The 27,410-nt window shown below is 42.6% G+C and overlaps 2 protein-coding genes across 10 annotated transcripts in view; one reads left to right on the plus strand and one right to left on the minus strand.

The window, feature by feature from the left end:
• Nucleotides 1-16,255, plus strand: part of bmpr1bb (bone morphogenetic protein receptor, type IBb) — a 58,764-nt gene extending 42,509 nt beyond the window's left edge. For 5 of the 6 annotated variants that reach the window (XM_037116227.1, XM_037116226.1, XM_037116228.1 and 2 more), the window contains 10 exons: nt 9,347-9,506; nt 9,987-10,089; nt 10,424-10,526; nt 11,863-11,959; nt 12,057-12,201; nt 12,718-12,910; nt 13,010-13,307; nt 13,413-13,588; nt 13,694-13,824; nt 15,140-16,255. In XM_037116227.1, the coding sequence (XP_036972122.1) occupies nt 9,347-9,506; nt 9,987-10,089; nt 10,424-10,526; nt 11,863-11,959; nt 12,057-12,201; nt 12,718-12,910; nt 13,010-13,307; nt 13,413-13,588; nt 13,694-13,824; nt 15,140-15,265 (1,532 nt within the window). In that variant the 3' untranslated portion in view covers nt 15,266-16,255. Of the gene's footprint in view, nt 1-9,018; nt 9,236-9,346; nt 9,507-9,986; nt 10,090-10,423; nt 10,527-11,862; nt 11,960-12,056; nt 12,202-12,717; nt 12,911-13,009; nt 13,308-13,412; nt 13,589-13,693; nt 13,825-15,139 lie in introns of those variants that run through there. The other variant, XM_037116230.1, reaches the window with a different exon arrangement.
• A 1,342-nt stretch (nt 16,256-17,597) lies between these two features.
• unc5c (unc-5 netrin receptor C) overlaps nt 17,598-27,410 on the minus strand; it is a 127,082-nt gene continuing 117,269 nt past the window's right edge. For all 4 annotated transcript variants that reach the window (XM_037117954.1, XM_037117953.1, XM_037117956.1 and 1 more), the window contains 5 exons: nt 23,181-23,414; nt 22,367-22,516; nt 22,097-22,261; nt 20,567-20,745; nt 17,598-18,733 (listed from right to left, as the gene is read on the minus strand). In XM_037117954.1, coding sequence (XP_036973849.1) covers nt 18,574-18,733; nt 20,567-20,745; nt 22,097-22,261; nt 22,367-22,516; nt 23,181-23,414 — 888 coding nt within the window. In that variant the 3' untranslated portion in view covers nt 17,598-18,573. The remainder of the gene's footprint in view (nt 18,734-20,566; nt 20,746-22,096; nt 22,262-22,366; nt 22,517-23,180; nt 23,415-27,410) is intronic.

Consider the following 27,410-nt stretch of genomic DNA (forward strand, 5'->3'; position numbering starts at 1 on the left):
TCTGGTCTTTTTGACAGCCGTGTCTAATCAACAGGGCTCTCTGGGGAGTTCGATGTGTAGTGTTTTCATTCACAGCGATCTTCAAATATCTGAAAATGTCAGTGTGTCTCTGTAGGAGTGTGTGTCTCTGCAGGAGCCTTCAGAGGGGGTATCATTTTCTGTAGCTGCGCTTTTTTAATCTGATTGATTTTAAAACTAAATTTCATGAAATCTATTGAGAAGCTTTTAGTTTCATAAAAAAAAAAAAATCTAGTTGGATTTAGGAGTGGGTAAGCGTTTGGATTAATTGAGAACTTACTGGAATTTTTATTATTGGTGCAATATAACATTACAGGAAGACATAGGGCAGTTTCATATGTTTTAAACATACAAACATCAAGACATTAAAGGAGACATATCATGCTCATTTCCAGGTTAATCAGTTTAGTGCTAAAAAAAAACCCCACATCAGTTTCCTCCTACTGTCTAGTGCTGCAGCACTGTATTCGCCCTCTGTCTGAAACGCTCTGTTTTAGCTCCTGATTGTCCGCTCTGCTCTGATTGGTCAGGTCACACACGGCTGAGCCAGCACTGCTAACAACAACGGAGCAGCTATGCTTATGTGCCAAAAGAGCTGCTAGGCATTGAATTATGCAAATGTGTGACATGGTGATAAGGTGTCACAGCGTGAGGTCACAAAGTGGAATGACCGACGCCTGACACTGCAGGAGCAGTGTTGTCTGTGTGCGAGGGAAGAGCTTCTGTCGGTGTGGATTTTGACATTTTTAGATGTTTTACATGCACACAAACCTCTATAAAACACTGGAGGTAGGAAGAAAAATGAATAAAAGCATGATGGGTCTCCTTTAAGACAAGTTTAGTAACAGCTCCCATCGAACTGGGACACTGAGGGAAATAAAAAGAGGTAGGGAGGATTACAAGTAATGATAAGTAAGAATAATGATGACAGTGGAGGATGCGGGTGATTTTGGTTCTGTAGGGTTGTAAATTTAGCATGTGAGGAATTACTTTCCTCACATGCTAAATTTACATATATATATATACATATACATATATATATATATATATATATATATATATATATATATATATATATACATATACATATATATATATATATAAAATACAGTTATTCTGGTGTTTCGTTGACATTGCCATTTGGTTGTTATTTTGAATTCTGGACAGCATGTAAGGAATGTCATTCTCATGTAAGACAATTTATAAGATACTGAGCTTCAAAGACACTGAAAGGAGATGGGGCCTTTTCGGGGTCCATATAAAATTGGCAAACCAAAAACGTCAGATTGAACCAAGTCTATGAAAACTAACAAAACTGAAGATACAGGGAAAATGTTATGTAGCATGTGTTATTGTTGCACTCTTTGGGAGACATCTGTGTGGATAAGGTCAAGGCGTAGTGTGGTGCGCTGGTCCAGAAGTACAAAACAGCAGCAGTTGGTCCTCGGCAGGACCCGGCTCCTCCAGCCTTCTGTGCGCTGCTTCCTGTCAGGATGTGGATACGGTTCCCCCCACACAGAATTTGATCCCCAGGCAGATGTGCTGCTCCAGCGGTCAGGCTTGGGAGCATATTCAGTGTGTTTGTGTTATACTGTTCATGTGTTACACATGACTATATCTGCCTTGTGAGATTTTGAAGTTTAGGACTACTTCAAGGAGGACTTAAAGAACATCCTCCCGTTTTATATGAAAAGGGTTGTCGCGGAATAATGGAGTTATGTTTATAAAACTTACTTTTAATTAACAGGAAAAACCACAGTGTCAGAAATTCAAGATTATATCAACACGGAAACAATTTTGTGGAATCGGTTCGTTCATTTTCAGCATATCTGCTGTTGAGTCTGGAGTATGGTATAGAGACCTTGGACAACCTTGAGTAAAAACAGAAGCTTTGTTTCTTTGGCAGAGGTAATATTGTAGGGTAAAATGACATTTTGTGGTGGAGCTATGGGCTGTAGTCTCTCAATACGTCTGTAATGGAGCCCAGCATTAGTCGGTGGCTTGTGGCTTTTTGCCAGTAAGTCCAGACCACATGGATAGACAGACAAGCAGTGGGATGAACTGCGGAGAGACAATGTTAAACAAAAAAAACAAAAAAAAGTATGTCTAGATCTTCAAAGGGAATAAATAAGACAAGATAGGATTGAGATACTGTGTTGGCATGAGTGGCGTGCACACACACACACACGCGCGCGCGCGCACGGTCAGTACAAGGCCATGATCTCAGAACACGCCAGCATCTGCAGCTGTTCTGTGTCCATCAGTGTGTGCAGCAGATTGCAGCAGAACTCTGCATCCATTCTCTGTGGCTACTGTGGGGTAAAGCCTGTTTGTTGTATCTATTCAATGCAATGTGATTGTCATGTTTAATCTTTTTGATGGTGGGTTCAGCGACTGGAATGGAGAGAAAAGTCTTCACACTAGTGCACAGCTCACAAAGACTGAAAGAAAAACACACCTGTTACACACCTGCTCATGGAAATTTGGAGTGAACAGGCTAACGTCGGTGTTAGCTTCGGGGTTAGCTTGTTGGAGGCTAACCAGTACCCTCAGATCTCACAGTTAGCTCCTCCAACAGGCTAAAATCAGTGTTAGCTTCTCCAACAGGCTAACAGTGCAAGCTTACAGCAGTATGTTAGTTACTCCAGTGTTTTGTTGACGTTGCCGCAGACCTCAGACCTAATAACAGTGGTGCTGCCATTTTTGGTAGTTATTTTGAATTTAGGACAGGGTATATGCCACCATTACTTTAGAAATTCTACACTTAGGATAGTTGTGTGATATCTTAACTGCTATTGGATAAGATGTTAGGTAGGGAAGTTTGTGTACAAAATATCCTATCACTGTTTTTCTTAACCGCATGTAAGATTTTCCGTGATCCATCAGTAACTTCATTTTTCTTTATGATACATGACCGTGTCTGTGTCTCCGTCGCTTTGGCATTTAATGGAATATAGCGAAAGACCGTGTGTCTGCTCTGTATGTGCCTTTCAGTGTTTTGTTGTGGACATAGCGGCTCTCTGCCGTATTCACACCCATGTGGAAACTTCTCTCTGTGCAGCCCGTGTGAATCCCTGACAGGTTGGTCCCGTTTTTCTGAGGGGTCAGGACTACAATGTAAAGAAGGGTCTACGGCAGACAGGCAGATCCCCCTCCATAAATTTGTTTGTGGCATTATTGCTGCGGGTGGTGGGAGCCTCAAAGTGACCATCGCATTCCTCCACATAAGGCTGCTCCGGTCACGGCCGGTAAACACAGAACACGTTGCCGGAGAGCCTCGCGGTGGAAATACGCGGCCTGATGTGGGTGTAGCAGCGGAGAGGGAGCGAGTGAGGAATGTGTGTGTGTGTGTGTGTGTGTGTGTGTACAATATGCGAACATGTGCGAGTGTCTCGTGTGGCAGAGGCCTTTGAAGCCTGCGGGGGGTTAAGAGGGATGGTGGCGGGGTGGAGGAGGATGTATGGCCTCTTTGCAGGTTGGTTGTGACCTCCTCGGGGTCAGAGTGCACTCCGGAGACACCGGGGAAGATGTCTGCTGCGAAGGAGGTGATTTATCATGGCCACCTGGAGTAACTTATCTCCCTTTTCTCTCATGTCCTCCTCCAGTTTGCGATGAGCGGTCGGCAGATTAAACGGCCGTGGCGCTGTGAAGTCGGCTCCTGCGAAACGACCGTGTTAATTGGACACTTCATGCTGATTCCCCCCCCCCACATTTCTCTGCACATTAAAATTCCCCTGTCAACATTTTTCTGCAAACTTATCTCATGTAATAGAGCTAAATCTGTTTTGCATTGATTTCCAGTTATGTCTTGATGGAAAAACAAAACCCAGTATTATAACAGTATATCTATTGATTGCCGGTGTTTGTCTGGATGCATCACACACTCCATCCCGTGTGCACAGGACAAATTAGAGCCGCCGCGGACAGTGTAAATATCCATCAGGAGTTAAATGAGTTACTGTTTTCATGGGACACAGTTTCTGATAAACGCTTCCTCAGTGCAAAACACCGCACACACAGATAACTGAGCTGTAAAAGAAAAAGAAACAAAGTTGCTGTAGTTTTCATTTTCAAAAAATGTCACGGTCACACAGCCTGTCCTCTGACATGCCCAACTCCTGACCACAGACTCACAAACATCTTACATTCTCACTCTTCCATAACTGAACTGATCACCCAGGTACGCACCTCAGGTTAAGACTTAGACAGCCTGATCCTCATCATGGTATGGAGTGGTTATATGTGAGAAAAAAAAGTCTGTCTGCAAAATAACTTTTTACACTGGTTCAACTGGTGCACCTAACTTTCTTGTTACGGTGCACCAGCGCATAATTTAGGCGACCCCAATAATGCGTTTAATTGAATTTCTCAACAAACTTAATGTAAATGATTGTCGACGGACACTGATCAAAGTTTTATTTCATTTAAATCAAAGCTGTGTCTTTGTGACAATTGTGTCTTTAAACAACCCAAAAAAATAAAAAAAATCGAATTTAACATTTTTGTTATTGATTATTCATGGTGAAAACATGAATAATAAATAGCTGTGAAAACACAGCAGAGTCATTTACAAGCCAGCTGTTATTGGTCATAAACAATATTTACCACTGCCAAGGAGGTTATGTGTTCACTTGTGTCTCACGGTTGGTTGGTTTGTTAGCGGGATCACACAAAAACTACTGAACAGAATTTCACAAAACTCGGCGCGATGATGAATCTCCTCATTAACTCAGACAAAGGGACGGATCTTTATCTTTAATCATCTTTATCTGTTTCTGTTCTATCTGTTAAATTGCGTGGTAAGGACATCTTCAACATTTTTCAATATTTTAGTTAGTTTCTCAGGGAATAATGCATGGCTCTTTGTGAAAAATAATTAGGTGTATGTTTATGTGACGGCATGTACAGTTTGATGTGGATCCAAATACAAATCAGGATCTATAGTATTTAAATATGTTTTATTTGATAATGGATTAGGCTTGATTGAATTAATGGGGGTTGTTGGGCCTTGGTGGGATACTGTGTACCTTTACTTAGTTCCATTCTAGAAGTTTGTCTATAACATGGTTTGTTTGCATCAAGGTCACAGGATGGCCAGTATGTTGCTTGTTAACATGGTTTAGATGATGGGCAAGAGACATTTCTCATCCCTTTGTCCATATTCTGTATCAATACAGTGCAGTTTGTTGTTGTGTGCTACCTTTCGCTTTATCCAGTAGCATGTGATACTGTCACGCAAACACACAAGCGGCACAAAAACCCTCATATACCATATCATATACCCTTGGAAAGAAATCAGTTGATTATTCATGACAGGCTAAGTTTGGTCATCCGTTACTCACACATTGGAATGACACACCGTCCACACAGTCACGCTACCTCTGTCACCACGGAAGACTTGACTGGAAGTGAAGAGGCAGGAAATGTGGCAGCCCGAGCTGATAGCTGTTCGGCCGCAGCCTTCAGGAATGAGAGGAGATGACAAACACGGTCATGAGGGAGGCTGATGAACTGTCGTCGCGATTGCGGATACGTTCGGGAAAGCTGAAGCCAGTGTGGGCGCGCACAAAGACGCAGAGTGGAGTTGATAATGAGCTTTTTTTTTTTTTTTTTTTTCTCCAGATGGAGTTATTCACTATACGTAACTTATAATTGCTTCAAATATGAGCGTGTTTGCGACACCTGATGTGTGTGTATGTGTGAGGGAACAGCTTGTGGAATTTGCGGGGGATGCAGATCAGATTTCGGGGTGACCTTGAGGTGCCCCGTAGCTGACACAGCAAGTCTGTCTGGTGAATGTGTGCGCGTGTGAAGTGTGTGTGTGTGTGTGTGTGGGGGGGGGACTTATAGACTTATGAGATGGATTTACGATAATAACATATTGATCTTTTATATTACAGATCAAAATCTGTTGTTATTTTTTGAGTCTTGGACCACTTGGAATAAACTTTGCTCATTTTAACTTTTTTCTTCTTCAATGTTAAGGAAAAGTTAAGGAAGAAAAGCTCAATGTGAGACAAAGATGGCCTCTCCCTTAAGCCTCCTGCTGGCTTTATATCCTGTAGCCTTTTAAAAAGTCTGCCGAACACACAGCGACTCTGTAGTGAACCTGCTCTTAACGATCAAGCATGACAAGAACTCTTCACAACCAAACCACTCACTGACAGCAGGACAGTCTTGCGCCGCCTATAGTTCAGGAGAAATTAACATTTACAGCCATGAAGATGAGAAGACGTTTCTTTAAAGTAACTTGTTGTATTTGTGCAACTGAGTTTGACACCTTCCACAAGCTCTCTTGATCAACAAACAACTCTTGAATGTAGACGCGGCTACCCAACCAACTGTTCATGCTCATGCAAAAAAAAATTGCAAAACTCTCTCTCTTAAAACTAGTGTTAGATTTGTCCGTTCTAGGTTACCGTAAAAAATTGTCAGGACCTGTTCCCTTTCTAGATTTAGGGTTAGGGTTAGTTAGGGTTACCTAAATTGAAGGTAACGAAAACAGAACAATGAATATCAATATTTCATATTTTATTCCATGTCTGCACACTCGCCATGAATTGTTTGCACATCTAACATCTCAAACATGCATCCTCCATCTGCTCCTGTTTTTTTGCCCACTTAATCACCTTTGAAATTCTTCAACACAGCAGAGCTGATGTGGACAGAATGTATCTGAGAGCATGACAGATGTAGCAGACAAACCGAGGCCACTTTGCGGGAGGATCAGGACGCCTCCGCATCCTCGCGGTAACACAGATTAGGTCGGAAGGACACACAGTCCCACTCCAACAACTGTCAGTGTGTATAAACACACTCAGCCTCTTCATCAAGTAGTCCTCTGGAGGATTACTCATGTCCTCTTTATAAAATAACTGCTTGGCTTTCAGACTGCTGAACTGCTTAGATCTGCCTTCACCTTCTATAATGAAACTCATCCACAGTACAAGGAAGTTATTTTTGGATTTTATGGATGGATGGATGTAATGCAGGGATGCACTCCTGTGATGTCTCGACGTCTTGGCTTTCACAGTCAAACTTTCAACGCAAATGGGACTGCGTGACTTACAGACCTTGATAACATTACAGTTTTATAATGTAAATATTATAATAAAAGGGAAGAGGGAGAGACATCCATCTAGTGTGGCACAACACCGCTCAGCTCTCCGACCACAGAGGTCTTCAGGGACGAGCTGCTGTCTGAACTGGTTTCACTCTCCACTGGTGAACGTCTGCACCTTCAGTTACTCGAGAGCGAGGATAGAAAAAAAAAAAAAAAGGCTGCATATTGTATCAATTATCATTCTCAATGAATAATTTAACAATTTAACTGAGGCCATTTTGAATCAAATAATTAACACGTCTAGACAATTGACTGTGAGCACTGTCATTAATGTACCACGAAGTAGCGGTGGATTAATGTTGTTATGAAACAATAGTCGAAGCTGAATTATTTTTCTCTCTGTATACTAGCTTTAAATTCCACTTGGCTGGTTCATTGATCTTTGGTAGATAATCTCTTTCGTACTCTTGATCCAAACTGAATCTGATCTTTGCAATCATGCAAATTAAGAACACTGTGAAGTTTTTCATATTTAGTTTTCCGTATGGCTGTTTGTTCATTTATTTATTTATTTTCATTTTATTTTGTTAAGTGAAAGATAGAGTAATGTTCCAGGTGAATATTTTGACATTACTATGGCTTACAGGCACTTCAAGGGTAACTCCACCAGTTTTATACATTACATTACAGTGTGTTTACAGTTCTTGGGGATTACTACTACATATGTAGTTTTATAAATCCTTTTGTTACTCCAGAAGAAGCTGCATGTCCTCTGATAAATTGCCTCCTGTGATGTCACTCAGAAGCTAGGTTGCATTGTGGGTGATGTAGGCACCAGGTTTTGAAAAAGCAGTTCACTGGTCCTTATTGCCATCATACAACAGTGCTGAGCGTCATTATGGAGAGTTTAAAAATAAATGATCAGAGATATCAACTTTTTTTTTTATTCCACACACTTCCTTTTCTAAACCTGGCGCCTACATTATCCACAATACAACTTTTTGTTTTCAAATATGCAGTAGTGCTCACCAAAAACCTCTAAACACACTTTAATATGTCAAATTGGCGGACTTACCCTTTAAACGCCAAAATAACAAAAGATGGAATCCCATTTTTCCTCAAAGCACGACCTTGGATGATCCGTTGTCGAGTGGCTGCTGTGAAAGTTAACACTTTCAAGGATGAGCAAGTGTGGAGCAATAATATTTATGTTGCTCCTGCTTTATGTGAACACACCTGTACTGTATTACTGCTCTTGGCTCGACTCAATTGTGTATGTTTTGGTAGTGGAGTTCATTATTACTGTTGCCAACTGGAAATGTTATTCCTCCTTGCAGAAGACAAACACTAAATCATCCCAAATATCCAGTTACTCCCCATAAACTCACTGTTCTAGATGGTTTGATAGCAAAGTAGTGATGTCTGTCAACTCTGCTGAGCCATTTGAAAACTGATTCTGGGGTGGAAACGATTCAGAGTGCTTTCAGAGGGGATTAAAGGTAGAAGCTTTACCACGGATGATTGGCAATTTCATTTTTTATATTACAGGATGGAGTAATTTAACATTCATCTGGTTTATTCAAAGATTTTTAACTTGATTATGAGCTTAATTGACAGTAAATTCTACGGTTGGTTGGGAGGATTTAATTTAGATGTAGAAAGTGATTAACATGAGGAATACCATTAACTATGTTATAAAACTCGGCTATAATCATTTTGCATCTGTGCCACATAGGGATAGATATTAATATTAAATTAGTGGATGAAGGACCCACGCACATTTAAAAAGCCCTATGTGCACTCTGCATACTCACACTTAGTACATAGACACAGCCAGATATGCACACCCTCACACACACACACGCAAACACACACACACTCGCATAGCACAAAGACTTCTTTCTGGTATGCAGTGTTATTCTGGTTCCAGACTACATGCAGGTACATTGAGTCCAGTCCAGAACAGCAGGGTTGCTTTCAGCAGCTCATATTCACACTTTCTGTGGATTGCAGCGCCATGGTAACAGTGCCAAGTCAGTCAGAACTCTGATCCTTTTTTAATTTTTTTTATACTCATGAATCAAAAGACCCATTCGAAATGAGCAGACACGGTGTTTGGATCCTTTGATTTATTCCATCTTTAATTTTACTGAGGTATGTGTACTTAAGTTTTACGCCTCTGGCTCCGGCAGGGCCAGATGTTTTGGTCTGCTGTGGTACTTAAATCCAGTTTCTCTCTCTCTCTCTCTCTCTCTTCGGGCACAGCCAACATGTTGGACACCATGCTGCTGAAGAACGGATGGAAGGGGGGGTCAGAGCGGAGGACCGAGGAGAGCAGCAGCACGGCCCCGGTCGCGGCCCAGAACATGCTCTGGTGTCACTGCTACCACCACTGCCCCGAGGACTCCGTCAACAATACGTGCATGTACGGTGAAGCACACCCAGAGCTATGCTCACACGCGCGAAAATAACCCGTCCGTCAGCTGTGTATAAAGGCTATTAAAAGACAAAACAAACAATTATCCAAAGAAATTATTCAAGCTACCTCTAATTGGTAGACAAATGTTTTCTTTACCTAGCTGTCCTATTTTAATAAAGCCCCCAAAAATAATCTAAACACAGTAGGCGTACAACGCTAAAGTGGTGGAGTACTCTTTTCAGACAGGCCTTACTATCTTTCTACACAAATCTGTGCCTTTTACTTCTGGATTATTTAGATTTTTAGAACTTTTTTTTTTTTTTCAGAGTAAGCAGTTTCAGTACTTTATTAGAGATGCAATAAGTAAGAATTTGACATGATAAAATTCTCACCGTTCAATAAAATGTAACTGAACCCAAACGTAAAGTGTTGTTGAAGACCCCCACGCTGGTTAACTCATATGATGCTGTGTGTATGTGTTGGTAGGACCGACGGATACTGCTTCACCATGGTGGAGGAGGAGGAGGGAGGCCTGGCGGTGCTCACGGCAGGTTGTTTGGGCCTCGCCGGCTCCGAGTTCCAGTGCAGAGTAAGTCAGCTGTGTGTGTGTGTGTGTGTGTGTGTGTGTGTGTGTGTGTGTATTTTTTTTTAAATGCCCATTACTGCTGCGCTCGCCTGCGTATGTGTGTCCTCCTTCATGAGCCGCTGTTAAGTCTTTACGAGCTTTTTCCTTGACTCACTGCAGCTCTTTATGAGGCCTATTTAAATCAGACGTGTCCAGCCCTGCTATCTTTACGCACAGTGGGAAGAAACCCTTTTGTATGGTGTAAAATGTTCTCATTAGGAATAAGTGCGGCCGTAAATCTTTCGTTACTCGTCGTGTCCATGCACGAGGCTGACGCGCATGTGTTTGTGTGCGACAGGACACGTGGAACGCGCGCTCGAGGAGGGCTCTCGAGTGTTGCACCGATCAGGACTATTGCAACAGAGACCTGCATCCCACGCTCCCTCCACTCGTGACGTCAGGTGAGACGCAAACGCACACACTCGGTCACACAAGTCTCCGCACACAGAAACCCTGCTCCGCTTTAAAGCGCGAGTGGCTTTTAGATTCAGGGCCACGCCGGGTGGTGATGGGTAGTGACAGTTTAAACTGTTACAAACCACAGTGTGGTGCTGGAGTGAAGTGGCACATGCTGCTCCGGGCGAGGGGCGAGGTGGGGGGAGGAGGCCATGAGAGACAGAGAAAGAGGCAGGTGAAACAGAGCCTGCAGCCTTGGCTTGTTCTCTCACCCTCTAATGAAAAGGACAGCCTCTCCCCGGGGCCTGCTTGAGTTTCTTGCCTCGGGACGGATGCGAGATATCTGTCCATCTGTTACTCCACAACACACCAACACACACACACACACACACATTCTCCTTCCCACCCTGGCTCTCTGTCTCTGTCACACAAACTTACACTTCCACACCACAGCCTCACACACTTCATTTTGACCTTCAAGCAAATGGCGACAAACCAATTTGTCAAGTCTGTTGGAGAGAAATAAAGGGAAAAAAGAAAAAGTGTTTTCATAGTTTTGGCCATTGTGGCCATCAGTTGTGACAACACTACTCAGCATTGCTGCAGCAAAGTCACACGGGGCAAGAGAAAAAGCTGTCAGGCGATCAGACGGGTTATGAAAGAGCCAACAGATTAGCCAAGATATGGAAATGGGTAAATTTTAAATTTTTTGTTATTTTTATTGTTTTAAACTAAAAATGAATTATCATTTAACCAGGAAGAGAACTATGTTTGCAATTAACAGTCACAACCAAAAGTAATTTGACTGTTCGCCTTTTATTTCTCCCCAAAACATTTGGCTCAAACCAGAGCAGTCCTTTAACTCTCTGAACTGACAGGGAGTAAACATGCAGTATTCTTTGTCCACCAGCCCTTTCACTGTGTGTGCGACTCTGTACACACCATGAGGTATCCACTGTGCCCATGCCTCTGTGTGTGTGTGTGTGTGTGTGTGTGTGTGTGCGTGGCTGATTGGCAGCAGCGTGGCAGAAAGGCTAGAGCCCCAGAGCTGCTTCAGGCCTCTGGGGCTTCTGCTGCGATGTCAGAGTGACAGCTGATCTGCGGGATTCAGGAAGGGGATGTGATCGATCACATGCTGTGGGCGGGGAGGGTTAGAGGGAGGAAGGGGAGAAGTAGCTTGTCCCTGCCAACAAAAATTAGAAAGATGTCAGTGGAGATAACGATGAACAAATGACTGTCGTTGTGTCCACTCTGGGTCGTGGTTATTAACATTTACTGGTGGTGAATCGATAAAGATGATAATAGGTTTTCCTGTGTTTTTTTTTTGTTTTGTTTTTTTAGATTATGTTGACAGCAGCATCCAGTACATGGCTCTCTTCATCTCAATCATAGTCTGCAGTATCATCCTCGGTCTCATCCTCGTCTTCTGCTACTTCAGGTAAGAGTCCTGTAGGCCTCTAAAAAAAAATCTGTCAGCACGGTCACACTTCCCCTGCGTGCAGTCGGTAAACACTGCGTCACCCTTCCTTTGGCAGATATAAGCGCCAGGAGTCACGGCCGCGCTACAGCATCGATCTAGAGCAGGAGGAGACCTACATCCCCCCTGGGGAGTCCCTGAAGGACCTCATAGAGCATTCTCGCAGCATCGGGTCAGGCTCTGGGTCAGGACTCCCTCTACTGGTGAGAGAAAAGTTGTGCACATCTGCCTCAACGTCCCAAGATTAGAAATTCTTGCGATTAGGGGCTGGGTGATGGCTGAAACCTGTTTCATGCTCTATTATGAAGATTTTTTTTTTTTAGCGCTAAGATTTATTTCTGTATGCCAAATACATCTGATAACCATGACAATCATCATATTGATTTTGCAATAACACAACAGGGTAAACATTGATTTGACTGATCAGAAACTGATTGATTTGAGTGCAATAAACTGCCATGAAATTGCATTTTTCAGTCACAAATTTGATTGTATGACTTGACTTGTGTCTAATTTTTATCAACATCAGTTGTCAGCATTTGAGAACATCTTGCACTGCAGCCACATCAGCTGCTGAACTGGCTAAAAAGAGATGAAGAGGAACAGGGATACCCCAGACTCCTTTATAAAATCACTTAATTTTGTGCAAGTTTGTAAGTCCTGTTATTAAAGAGGAGATGGCTTCATAAAACACACGTCGTCCACATATTTGTCTCTAGGTGCAGCGCACCATTGCCAAGCAGATTCAGATGGTGAAGCAGATCGGAAAGGGGCGATACGGAGAGGTCTGGATGGGCAAGTGGAGAGGGGAGAGAGTGGCTGTCAAAGTCTTCTTCACCACGGAGGAAGAGAGCTGGTTCAGAGAGACGGAAATATATCAGACCTTCCTGATGAGACATGAGAATATTCTTGGTAAGGTTTTAAAAATGAAGTGTGCAAATTATGTGTTTTTTTTAATTTGAGAAATTGACACAAATACTTTATTTTCTATGTGCCTTCTGTCCATCCCAGGATTCATCGCAGCAGATATTAAAGGCACCGGCTCTTGGACTCAGCTCTACCTAATCACAGACTACCACGAGAACGGATCGTTATACGACTACCTCAAGTCCAACACCTTAGACGTCAAGGCTCTGCTGAAGCTGGCCTATTCCTCCATATCAGGCCTCTGTCACCTGCACACCGAGATCTACGGCATGCAGGGCAAGCCGGCCATCGCCCACAGAGACCTGAAGAGCAAAAACATCTTGGTGAAAAAGAACGGATTCTGCTGTATAGCGGACCTCGGGCTTGCTGTCAAAGTGAACAGGTACAACATACATTTTGGACTTTGAGAACTCACGTCAACAGAATTTGGGAATATCTCTCCCTCAAAATGTCTTTAATCTGGTTATGTTTCTCCTCCCTGTCTCAGTGAAACCAACGAGGTGGATATCCCTCCCAACCTGAGAGTTGGCACGAAGCGCTACATGCCGCCTGAAGTGCTGGACGAGACCCTGAACAGGAGCTACTTCCAGTCTTTTATAATGGCTGACATGTACAGCTTTGGCCTCATTGTCTGGGAGATGGCCCGACGTTGCATCTCTGGAGGTGAGAAAAAAAAAGGGGGTAAAAGAAAAAATTTAAACATGACCTACACACGTCTAGGTCGTTTTCTTAAACATGACGCTGATTCTGTACATCCTGTCCCGAAAGGCATCGTGGAGGAGTACCAGCTGCCCTACTACGACCTCGTGCCCACCGATCCTTCCTACGAGGACATGAGAGAGGTCGTCTGCATCAAGAAACAGAGACCTTCGTTCGCTAATCGCTGGAGCAGTGATGAGGTATGCTTTCCAACAATTCATGGCCTTAAAAGACTTGATTGGTTGGTTGTAATTAATGGGTTTTATTAGTTGCTGATGAATTATTTATCCTCGTTTCATAGGGCAGTAATAAGCCATTAGAAAGAACACCTGTGGGAAAAAAAATCCAATTGGTTGGCATTTATACCTGCAGAGTGAGCGGCTTATTAGAAAGCAATCTCGAAACCCAAAGGCTATCGTCTGACGATGATTTAGTCTTTGGGAGAATATTTTCAGGCTTCCTGTGTAGCCTGCACGGTATCTGGGCCGAGACATGCTTGCGCGAGCTTGTTTTTGTTCACAGTCCAATTACTGTACCAATTTGATTTAAGGTCCAAACAAGATACCTTAAAAAAAAATAAATTAAACAAGCTAATTAAAAGCTAAATTTCTTATCAGCAGTTGCCTCGGACCATACTCGCACTGTGAATCCAGTTTCCTCCACGGTGGGAAAGCTTTTTTTCACTTCCTGATTGATCAGCAACTGAAGAGAAGCACACAGAAGCAATATCATTTTTTTAATAAATCCCGTTAGCTTCTGTTCATGGCATTCAACCGCTTCCTAGCTATCATTACTATTTTGTTACAGGTGTGTTTCACCTTCAGGCGCAAATAAGTGTGTCCAGGATATGTACTGAAGCTAACTGGTTTTCAAGTATGTAGATCTACTTTGAAATACAGCCCGTTGTCCCTCCACATTTTCACTATCCATTGCCTTTTCAGTTGCTGATCCATCATTAAGCAGTGACATTATAGCAGCTGTCTGATTCCCTGTGTTTACAGGACCCGCAACCTGCTGTGTTAGCAGTACCACGTAATAAGCATCCCTAAGTGCCACGTCGTATATGATCTATTGGCTCTGAGATTACATTTCGGCCAACGCAGCCGGCCTCTTTTGCTCTCCACGTGGGCTTTTTACCTGCAAACAGAAACCAGAACGCTTCCAACATCAAAATCTTGCCTGCAGATATCTGTTTGTAGAGATTCATTAGAAAGAAAGTTAGTCATGTACGGTGGCCCTGAGAGCTCAAAGCACATTGAGCAACTTAAGTAAAAGCCATTCAAATCGACACAACACAAGCAAAATTAGGAAATGACGACAACAGTGTGTAGAGGCAAAATAAATAGTGGCGATCTGCTGCAGAATACAAATACATTTTTCACAACCTGCAAACCCGGATTTCTTCTTTGAAATGGGATGCCACTAATTACACATCGTTATAACTGACCACAACTTGTAAACCACTTATAAACAGTTTTGTTGTATACTGATGTGTATTTACATCTGTGTCTTCAGTGTCTACGGCAGATGGGAAAACTGATGTCGGAGTGCTGGGCTCACAACCCGGCCTCTCGCCTCACAGCCCTGAGGGTGAAGAAGACCCTGGCAAAGATGTTAGAGTCCCAAGACATCAAACTGTGACAGCGAGTCAAGAGGGATGCTCTCATCAGCACAGACTTGTCACTGCCACTGGCACGGCGCCACTTACAATGGCCAATAGAAGAAAGGGAAGAAAAAGAGACTGTGAATGATAGGACAAAGGAGAATGACAGGGGGGATGAGTGATGGCGATAATGGCAGACGGGGGAGCCAGAGAAGTGAGGGGCGAGAGATTTATTATGTCAGGGGAGATCTGCCCTCCCATTGTCTGAGCCACCTCGGCCTCAGAAGCGAGTGTTCAGGTTGTGCTTTCTGTGAAAGCTGAGCGGTCGTCGGGTCCAGACTGTCCCGGTGGGCAAGGACCTTTGCAGCAGAGGAGGACTACAATCCCTCTGATCAGTTCCAAACAGGGGAGGCTCCGGCGCTGCCCGTTTAAAGCCATACAGCGTTATTATATGTGCAGTCTTTTGTACTGCAGCAGCTGCATCCATGTTCTGTTCTGTCAGTCCCAACCATAGTGACTGTCACCCATCCAAAGAAACGTCTAATTCATGCTCAGTGACCTCATTGTCAAGGACTATTATTATTATTATTATTATTATTATTATTATTGTTATTATTATAGAACGAAGCAGAATAAGACTAAATTAACTGCAAAACAGACGTCCAGCAGAAACAGATTCTTCTATATAGTATTCCTATGTACATTTTATTTCAATATTAAAAGATGACTTCTGGGTAAAACACTTATGTCAGTCATGAATGTGTGAATTTCTGTTTTCGCTGACGCTTGTTGTCTCTTTCTTCCACTCACAGCTCATGTGTACATAGCTCTGAAATCTAATGGTAATTGTAGCCCTGCTGGATGTTAAAATGTTTTTCTTTATTTCCGTTGATTTATCTGTGTACAGAATACGTTCCGTCCACTCTGCCACTTAGCATGTGCCTTATTTAATCTGTACATATGTGATTAATGAGAGTGCACGAGTGGATCTGGAGAACATTCCCCCGATTAAAACTATGTGTCTTGAACATTGGTGTATTTATGTGAAACACTCCTGCACGAGTTATGTTGTTAAACTCCAGTGGTGGACTCAGGATGTTTGAGGGGTAGGGGTGGAGGAAAAAAAAAAAAAAAAAAAAAAAAAGGGCACCAGCATGCAGAAAGGGGACTGCAAGGGCACCCGACTGGGCACATCACTACAATTTCCCCACTGGAAGAGCACCCTAGAGGTGACCTTATCTAGTTTCTTCAACTGGAAGTGCAGGTTAGAGTGCACTTTAACAGGTTTTATCCACTGGAAGGACCCCTTGAGGGCACTTTATCATGTTTTGTCTATCATAAGAGTATCCAGGAGATCCATTTTGGCATCATCCTTCCCCGTCATGGAGGCACCAGGAGGGGGCGAGGCCCACCAGTGTCAAGATCACGGTTCAAACAAAGAAGATCCTCATGCGCCATGTTTCAATGTTGCATATAAATATAATTTATTATTAGTCTTAAAAATTCTTTCTTACACTTTGTACAATAACTTGACAGATGAGATGCAAGCAGTTTGCGAGGAAACATCATGAGTGCCGGAAAACAGACAGGCTACATTCTCACTATACACAATAATAATCATGAAGCTGAAGAGAACAACTAGGGGAATGCGAAAGCTAGCCCACTGAGAATGTAACGATTGTTTCAGAGAGATGCAAAGTTTGCATAGACGGCTTTACGAGAGAGAGAGAAAAAAAAAAAAAACTGGGACAACTGCCATTACAAAATGAAGGAAAAGATAAAAATCAGGAACCAACCAAAAAACACCTGAACAGTCACAAGTGCTGCTGCATCAAAGGAATGTTGCGTTTACAACTATCGCTTTTTTTTTTTTCTTTTTTCAATGCACAGAGTCAGTGTCGGCGGAACATTGATGGCTTCTGTTATTAATGTACAAACACAGAAGTCTGAGTTAAAATCCTCCAAAAACCACACGGTGACAGTCATTCAGCTCTCAACACAGGAAACACTTTTTTTTTTTAATGACACTTGATATTCGGATGATCACCTTATGTATTAAATTTAACCTCATACACTGTATGTCAATTATTTGGTAAAAAGCAGTTTTATTTAGTTGCATTGGTCCTATAAAAATATACTTATTTTGATATCAGCCTCGCGTCTCTGCCCGGTCTCTTTAATGCAGATATCATCTTGAACATCGTACAAATCATCAGCATCAGTCATGAACTTTATTCAGTTTGGGGAAAATGGTCTTGATCGCCCTTTATTTTAGGGGCCGCTGGCTTAGTTAGCCAAATGACTTGGTAACATGCAGAAAAATGAAATTGAAAAAAAAAAAAAAAAAATTCAATGCAACTTATCAAAAAACATTTTTAAGACTAAAAAAAAAAAAATCACATAATGAAGAAAACAATAATCATACATAACATGAATAAAACGTATTAATAGTAGTTACGACAGCAACACTAAAAACCTTAGAATGATTACATCATTGATTCCCCTCTGTACATGTCGATGTGGCTGACAAGGATGAGTCATTACCGCGAGTGTCCACCAGGAGGTGCTCTGATACAGTCAAATAGAATGAGAGAAGGAACAACAAAAAAATGTGAGGACACTGCAAAGTATTCCATAACAGGCATCATAAGATACAAAAACAAAACAAAAAACAAACCAAAGATATGTATAAATAGGCATATTATTAAATACTATGTTATCACAGAGCACGTACTCGTCCATGGAGACTGATTTTGGAGGGTGAGAGATGCTCCCTCTGATCTGGAAGCCTTTGCTCCTTTGATCGTTTGACCTCTGATGGTCTCTCACTCCTCAAGGTTTTTTTTTTTCTTTCTTTTTTTTTTTCTATGGCATGGGCATCATCCTCATATCCGCACAGTCCATCCAAATAACTGGACAGCTGTTTCCAAGGAAACTAGAGCCAAAAATATCAAGTTGTTGTACCAGAGCAAGAGAGAGAGAGAGAGAGAGAGAGAGCGAGCGAGAGAGAGAGAGAGCGAGTGAAAGAGAGCAGCCAGGGAGAAATGACTGGCAGAGAGTCTTGTTTACCCTCCAAGTTTTTACACCCTTTGTTGCCAATGTTTAACTGGGTCATGGCTGAGTAGACCGAACTGTTTCTATCCTCTTTACTTGAGTGCACACACACGCAGTTATCAGCGAGTGTGTACGTGCGTCTGTCGCTATGACGTCATATGACTCTCCTGCTTTCGGGGGGTGAACTCCCTCCCCCCTACTCGTCTTTTCTTTTTCTTGATTTTTTTATCTATTTATTTTTTAACGTCTCCTTCCTTCCCCGGGTTGTGTCGCGCTCCCTGGTAGGCAGATTTCAGTGTTCAGTTGCCGTGGGAACAAGGCTGTCATGGCGTCCCATCTCCTCCAGTACCTGGGCCAGGCGGCTGAGGTTGCCATCGGGAAAATGCTGGGCCTCCCACAAGTCCAGGATCACTCCCGTAGGACTGGATTTGGTGGCAAAGTAGTTCAGATATCTGAGTGGGACGGGTTAGAGAAAGGAGGTGAACGGTTAACAGAGATGAATGGGTTCAGTTGAATGAGAAGACAGGAGGAGGCTGGTGCTTTAACATGGTTTGACAAATGGTTTCAGTGTGTTTTAGCTTCATCATTTCAGTCTGCTTTTTTCCATTTTGACCATAAAGACATGATGGAGACATGAAACAGGAAACTGTATGTATTAATTAAGAGTTGAGGGGATGATATTTACTTTTTCTTTCTTTCTTTTTTTTTTGTAAAGGTGCAGAATATAGTTTTGGAGAAGAAATTAAAATGCTCTCAGAAACTGTTTGAAGCTAGAAAGATGGCAGGGTCTGCCAAAAACTAAAACAGTGTGAAACTGTGTTGTCCTTAAGGACAGCTTGTTTCTTCCAAATCTCCACTCGTGAAAACAAAGACAGGTGGTTATTTTAATTTTTTAGGCATAAAACACTCAGTCAATCACTTTTCTGATTAGAATTTACACTCCAAAACTACATACAGCAGTGCACCTTAAAGACATTAATAATACAAACCCAGGAATATTTATTTGATCTATCCTCAGAGTGTAATAAGATCCCCAGAATATGGTTGGTAGCTAGAAAGTTGGCTACTTGAAACAGTTCGGCAAATATAATTGAAGTGCAACGGTCTGAAATTGTGTCTGAGAAGAATTCATTCATGCCGTTTATTTAGTTGTGAAAATCAACAAGTCAAAGGTTCTCCTCCAAAACTACAGAGTGAACCTTTAAATGAACCAATTACTTGAAACAGACTGTCACCTGGACTTCATGATTCCTGCCGCAAGAATGTGCAAATATTTTGCAGATTATAATAAATGTAGTTCTCTTGAGGAGCACAGCACATCAAAAAAATCTACTTCATATAAAACCAAAAGGGAAAAGTGTGGAGAGTATGCAAATGAGCTGCTGATTACGCACAAGAGATCCGTTAAGTACGTATAAAAAAAAGTGATAACTTTCAGAGCCTTCGTGCCGGAGAGGGAATTTCTCAAAATCCAATTTTTCACACGGATGTTCCTTTTTTTTTTTTTAAAATCCATTTGTCACCCAGTTCTTGATATTCAAAAATAAACACACACACACACACACACACATACACTCCTGGACTTTTATGTGAAATTAACACTAACAAGCCTCGTGCACACTACTGGTTCTTTGGTGTCATCACTGCGGGCTGTGAAAAAGAGGGTTGGTTCGAGTCTCTCCTTCCTTCACAGCGCCGCACTCTGTCAGTGGTCTCGTCAATCTGCAGCTGCTGCCTGTGATAAGGCCGCCCCGCTGAGCCGGGACCTTATAAATGGACACACGCTGTACCTCCATCATGCACACACACGCGGAGACTATCAAAGACACATGGGTGACGTTTTGAAAAGAGCAGCATCTTTTCTATCTTTGTCTCTTTCTCTCTCTCAGTCTGTCTGTCTCAGCTCAGTCCAGACCTGTTAATCAATTCGACAGATGCTTATCGAAATGAGTCCTCAGAAAATCAAACAAAAAAACTGAATTTTTATCTACTGTTTTACTCCCCATGTGATCTTCTAATGAAGACAAAGCATTTGGTGGCAACAACTGCACATCGACAACTTTTTGAAGAGTAGGCGGTGTATTTTTGTTCGGTTTCTAAAAGAAGTTGCTCCTACTTCCTCATTTCCCTCTCTGTCATGTTCCTTTTTAATGATGTGCTTAACCTGATGACAGCCTGTTCCCGTGGACAGACTGAAACCTCTCAGGGCCCACGACCGAGTCTCACTGTCACATCGTCTCACTCTCCTTGTCTCCCTCCAAGACAACCCTGTTCCTCCACCGCACCTGTCAAGGTTAAGCTTGTGGGCCAACATCCTCCAGTCATTCCCCCTGGTCTGCGGCGCATCCAGGCTGCCACACAACTTCTGTCGGATGGAGACGGGGATGCGGAAGGCATTGGGCCCCACCAGCGTGGTGATGTTACTGGCCGGGTCCAGCAAAGACGTATCAATACTTTGGGAATCCTGCAGAAGGAGAGAGGAGACAGGGATTATACATCAGGCTGCACGTACATCATTGAACGCCACCTAACATAATGCAGCTCGAATGGATTTGTAGCTCGGCAAAAGATTCTGCTCCTGGGTTGTCTTAAACACAGGAAGTTGTTCTTTTTATTGCCATCCGCTTATTGATGCAAGCTGAGTGATTTTCGAAATAAATTGCATCTGGAGGGTTTAAGTGCTGGAGGTCTGGCAACAGAAAACCAGAGCAAGGCCCGGAGACAAATGAGCCAAGGCCAGGCAGGGACACAGCTCTGCACTACATGTACTGTAATTCATCTCATTACTGAGCACAAAGCCGGTGTGCGCCTCCATCCCTCAAGCTCCATTCTCCGGGCCAGATGGCCTTTGTGAAGCAAGTACAGCACGACTGGAGGGTGATTATTCCCCCTCCGCTCCACTCTGCTCTACATTGGCCTGTCATAGGCTTTACTATATGAAGGCCACAGAGTTGAGACTCCCTGTCTCATCCCTTGTCATGTCTCGTGAGAGGTGCAGAAAATGGAGGAGGACGTTCGAGAGGGGGTAAATTCATTTAATGCTTACCCGCAACAAGTTGTAAGGAGAGCAAAGTGGTGGAGGGAATGTATTATCTATGAATCAGGTGACGAGAGGGTTAAAAAGCAGCGTTGATCTTTATGACTGAAGGATTAACACTATCGCTAGTAAAACCATCGTAGAGCGCTTAAAGCTGCTTACTGTACTGGCCGCAGCAACAAGTTAGCTCAGTTAGCCGTGAGCTAATTGGCCCTATTAGCTGACGGGATGTCTGGCTAGACCGCTACACCACATCGAAGGGGGAGTCGCCATGGGAAGACTAAACCACTGGGTTTGAATTAAATGTGTTTTAAGATGATACATACAGTATATACATACACATATACACCTTAGACTTACGCCTTAGACAGGTAATACTGTTGTTTCTTCTTCACATTTTTTTGTAGGTTAACGTTATGTGGAAATTGCCACTTTGTGCGATTTTGGCGCCTTGCACAGTTTCCAAATGCAGCACCACTGTTGAGAATAAAAATCCAAGTGCTCAGGTAGGTGGAGGTGCTAACTACAAACAAAACTCATTACACCATAACAATGTTGGGTGTTTAAAAACTTGTAACTGAACTAAACATGTGCGTAACGCTGTGACACTACCCTCAAATGATAACGGAGACCTCATCAAAATCTTTTTGTAGCTGTTATTTTAAGGTAAAAAGAAGTTAGATAATGTCGCTTTAATCTAAAATCCACATGGCCGCATCTCACACACCCTTTCAGCTGTCATAAATGAAAAGATGAAAGCAGTTTGTGTCCACTCTACCTCTGACAGTGTGGTGTCCAGCTGAAAAATCTGTCCCTCTCCCTCCACTTGGCGCACACATATCTTACAGGCCAGGTCCACGGTGCTGGCAGAGAACCGCTCCAGGGTGAAGCAACAGTGGAGGTTCCTCTGTGAACCGCACCACACCTGCTGAAAGGAGAGCTCCTGCAGGAGAGAGAGAGAGAGACGGAGGGTTAGAAGATTCAACCTGCTCCCTCAAAAACATTTTCAAGTTGCTCGCTCCGAACGGCGGGAGCGCGAGCAGCTCACCTGGTACTTCGCCAGAAGTTTGCTCTTCCACAGCGTGTGCGGGACGTCGTGGATGGAGAGCCTCAGGTTGTGGGTGCTGTCCTTAAAGTTGAGCGTCTTTGGTTCGTCCAGCAACTTCCCGCCCATTTGCTTCTCCATCTGCAGCACTTCCTGAAAGCGCAGACACACACTTAATAAAACCGTGGCCTCGAAAAACAAATTTGTTACTTTTGTGCTGCTGTAAACTGCTGTCATATTCTGTTTGCTTCAGCAGTTCCTTGCAAAAGCCCTAATGTCTGTTCACAAATGAAATGTTTTTTTTTATAGTATATTCATCACACTCCCTCCGGGCTTTATGAACCCGAATCTGGACCTGCCATCTGAAACCAACTCCAATGTCCTTGCAGCAGGATCACTATCACTTCTCATTACCCATTCCCAAACTTAATAACCGTATTTAATATACCAGCACAGCATAATAATCCGTCCTTATCTTCCCCTTCGCGTAGGTAGATGGAAGTATTAAACAGAAGGAGACAACAGCGGAGTCCGGGGGATAAATGTGGCTTATTTTGTGTTGGGGCAGCAGCTACATCTTTTTAGGAGCAGCAAACGCTATTGTGACACACCAACACAAAGATTTCTCATTCCGCCTCCCACATCTCATCTGCCGGCTATGCCTACACACACTCACACACACTCCAACGATTCGGCCGCAGACATCATTAACGGCGGCGGACGCATTTCATTTCTGCTACGTAACCTTTCGCAAAAACGGCGGGGAGACAAAAAGAGTGGACGCGCACACAAACACGCAAACCTCCCATGTGTTTACCTTGAGTGCGTCCTGTGTGTCGTCCAGGCAGTAGACTCTGATGTGATACTCCATGGCGGGGCAGGTGACGGGGCCGAAAATGGCTAATTTGAGGCGCTTGGTGGTCGAGGCGCTGAGTGATTGGCCCACGAGGCAGTAGGTGCCCAGCGTCTCTGTCAGGATGTGGCAGGCCTCGTCATCCATCTGGATGTAGCACGGCGTGGTGAAGTTCTCCTCTCCTACCACCACCACGTCCTACGGTCAGGTTTGGACAGGAGGACAGAAAAAGTCACACAAGTGTGGGAGACGATAAAAAAAAAAGAAAAAAAGAAACAGAAATAGTCACGACATGTGGTGGCGTTGGCAGTGGGGAGAAGAGCTTTCTCGAGAGGGAAAAGATGAGAACAAGGGAAGATTAATAACATTTCTGTGCCACCTACTGTAAGTATGCTAATATGGCTTCAATCGCTGGCAAGTAAAACCAAAGCACAGCTAATAAAAGTCGAGAAAATATCTGACTTTGCTTTCGCTTTCTGTTGTCTCCAAGACACATTATCTGACTCATCTAATCAGGGTTTATTTTTCAGTCCTGGGAATGGGACTTTTCAATCTAAAGGACTACAAAATAAATATTCTCTGTAGTCCCCACACAGCGTAGATCATCAGGCACAGCAAGTGGAGCTTGCTCTGTAGTTTTACTTTGCCAGAGAGTCATCTCAACAATCTCTCTTTTTAAAACGATATTAAAGATATATTTCCCCTCTGTGTCCATGTGTTTGTTGGTTGGTTCATCAGCAGGATTACAAAACCATTACTGAACTGAACATGGCTAGAAGATTGATCCCGGCCCAGAGGAGACCCCATTAAAACTGCTGTGAGCACTGCTGTCATTTTAGCTGCCGGTAACTTCCTGCCTGTTCTGCAGAGTATCTTACTCTCTACAACTTCATGAGCAGACTGAAGCGCCTCTTTCTGGAGATCTCTGTCTTGATTGGATGAAGTGGGCAGGGATACCAGAAAATGTCTTTTGACCTTATTGCATGATTTTGGGGAGCAGATACATGGGTTACTGTGATCACTGTTGGAATATAGAGCGATTAAAAAAACAAAAGATCTGGCATGTGTCTTATTGAGTTCAATTTTATTTGAATTTGGATCAAGCAGATTTAAATGTTTTATATTTTTTTAATGTAAGGGGACAGTATGGCCTTGGGTGCCAATCTAGTTTATCTGTCAATTTGAGCTGACTTTATTTCTACTACAGAGAGAAGAAGCTTCACTAACGTTCATTGTACCTAAGCACAATGACAATAAAGACAAATCCTTCATAATTCAAAGGGCACCAATATGTGTAATCGTTGCACTGAAAGCTGTCAGTTTGTTTCCTGATTTACATCTTACAAGTCTATTCTGTTTTTGTTATGAAGACACACTTGATCTCTGTTGTTAATAAAAAAAAAAAACAGTGTACTCAAACTTCATTTGTCACAATTTAATTAATCATCATTCAGAGGGCTGTTGCCTGGGGCAATGTGTTCAGTAAGAATGTGGATATAATCATTATTAATTGCAACAAAGGTCTCACTCAAAACTTAAACTTGTCTGACATACAATTTGTGTTGTCAGATTGGAAATTGATCTCCAAGTCTGAAGCAGAGATTAGAAGATGTCTAATTATATGCTCTAATTATTCATTATTGCTTTCTTAATTCTTTTTTACAGAACCCTTAAATTCTCCAATCAAACTAAAATCTAAATGTCATTTTAAGTGGGAAAGTACAATCGAGGGTCACGGCCGCTTCTCTTAAGCCGCGTCCTTTTAGATATTAAGCTTAGCGAGTGTGTATTACTAATGTGTGACACCCCCCCATTATGTGTGTGAAGTAATGGAAGAGTGAGTATCCAGCCCATTTGCAGCTGACCCCTGTAATAGCACCAGTGGCAGGACATATTTCTCTTTCATTAAGACTGTCTGGCGTGAGGACCCCTCTCTCTCCGTCTTTCACCCTCTCTCTTGATCTCTCTTGATCTCGCTTCCTCCTCCTCCTCTCTCGCGCTCGTCTTCCTCCCTCTAATCCAAACACTCGTGTGAGCTGCACATTGTGCATTAATTCAGCCTATTATGAGAGACAGAAGAGGAATTACAGTATTTTATTGTGAGCTAGGCCGTTTAACAGCAGTATTATGGCTGATCATTAGACTCTTTAACTGCTCCTGGGGGACGGCGCCGGGGCTCCTTATTGGGGGATAATTAGAACGCACAGTGGAAATGTAGGCTTCTGCTTTGGACGTGTGTGTAGGCACAGACAAACGTGCAGGCGCGCGCACACACAGTTGCGCGGCATAATTTATTCACTAATTTTTGACATCATCAGCAGAGATCAGTTTGTTTTTTTTCTCGAGGCATGGGAGGATGAGTCTTTGTAGGAGAGTTACTGAAGCAGAAAGCCCCACATGTTCCTCATTATGTGACCCGCTGTCTTCATCATCGTCACAACACCATGTTCCCTCAGTGGCAATGTGTGAGCGTGTCTGTGTGTTTGCTTCAAGGGGGAAGGGAGAACTGATTATTTTCACTGGGAGGTGATGTAATTGCTGGATATCATATATATATATATATATATATATATATATATCTATATATATCTATATATCTATATATCTATATATATATATATATATATATATATATATATATATATATACACACACACACACACACACACATATATATATATATAAATATATGTGTGTGATATCCAGCAATTACTTCTTCAGGAAGAGCTCATCTCTCTCCTGTTTTTACTGCAGTGATGAATACACATTTTGACAGAGCATGTCATGAAAAGCAATATTTCACACATGCGGCATGGAGGCCAGCCTCAGTGAAGCTCATACAGAGGAAGCTGCAGTCACCTTGGATATTACCATCTGCATTTCTGACAAGTCAGTGATGTAATCAATAGGAAGCGCATAATCACCTCTGGGAACCGCGTCCCCTCCAATATATGAAATATGGAAATCTAAATCTGACAACCCTTCCTAATATCGGTAATATATTTGTAATGACCAGCGTCATGAGATCCTACAAAAAGCTTTAAAAAAAGGCAATTTATACCCTCAATATTCAGCGTTAAATCGATTACAAAACCACACTAGATGTTTACATGAGCATAACTCTTGTATTCTCAGATGGTATATATGAATATGTGGCCCCGGCCCACACTCGCTTGATCCTCTCTGCCCAATGTCTGACTGAAGATTTCTCCCTTGATCAATAGTTATATTCTGTTTACACCCAGCTTTTATTGGCTGCCCCCAAGTAATTCATCAATGTCACAAAAAGCAATGTGGGGCCAGTATGGCACTTTCTTTCTGCTCCATGAGTCATATCATCACATCAGCGGTGGAGATTGTGAGGAGACTTCCTGAAAGAGATGTTATTCGAGCCACTACTCGACGGATGAGCTGACAGAGGGACATATATACAGATATAGGCTGTTGCTAAGTGGGCGGATTTTTAATATGTGACTGCCTGCCTGGGTGTTTTCACACATAGAGAAAAGGCTCATTTCTTAAAGGGGCACTGCATAGTTTGGAGAAGAAACGTAAACTCAGAATCATAATATTTACAATTAATGAGATTAAAAACAGAGAAATATATATATTTGTTCCATATCTGAATAAATAAGCTGTTCTCAGAGGGAAATAAGGTCCCCAGAACACTGTTTGAAGCGAGAAAGGCGGCGGGGTCTGCCAAATATAAACAAAGTATAAGTATGAACAGTATGAAATTGTGTTGTTCTTTAAGGTCACTGTTTTTATTATGTTTATTAATTCATAAGAACAAAAACAGTTGTTTATCAAGTTTGTTTTGGCACCACAAAAATCAGTCAAAATTTCTTCCAAAAAAGGTAGTGTACCTTTAAAGGTGCTATATGAGAATTTTGGTTCAAAACTTAAAAATTATCTAAGATTATCAGCAGAATGAGATATTCAGAGTTATCTGCTGGTGTTAGCATGCGAACCAGCTAGCCCCAGGTCTAGCTGGTTAGCATGCTAACCATCTTACGCCGAGTGGTCCAAGTGGTCACAGTTAGCAGTTATTCCGGTGATACAATATAGATACGTATGGTGACATTTTGTTGAATTCAACAGCGGAGCAATTCTTATGTCTTTCACCTTTGTAAGAAAGACACATTTTTCATGTTCCGTGTTGCCTTTCTTCTCGCCGCGCTAGGCTACACAAAC

Source organism: Acanthopagrus latus, chromosome 12, assembly GCF_904848185.1.
Source record: "Acanthopagrus latus isolate v.2019 chromosome 12, fAcaLat1.1, whole genome shotgun sequence".
NCBI classification, from domain to species: Eukaryota; Metazoa; Chordata; class Actinopteri; order Spariformes; family Sparidae; genus Acanthopagrus; species Acanthopagrus latus.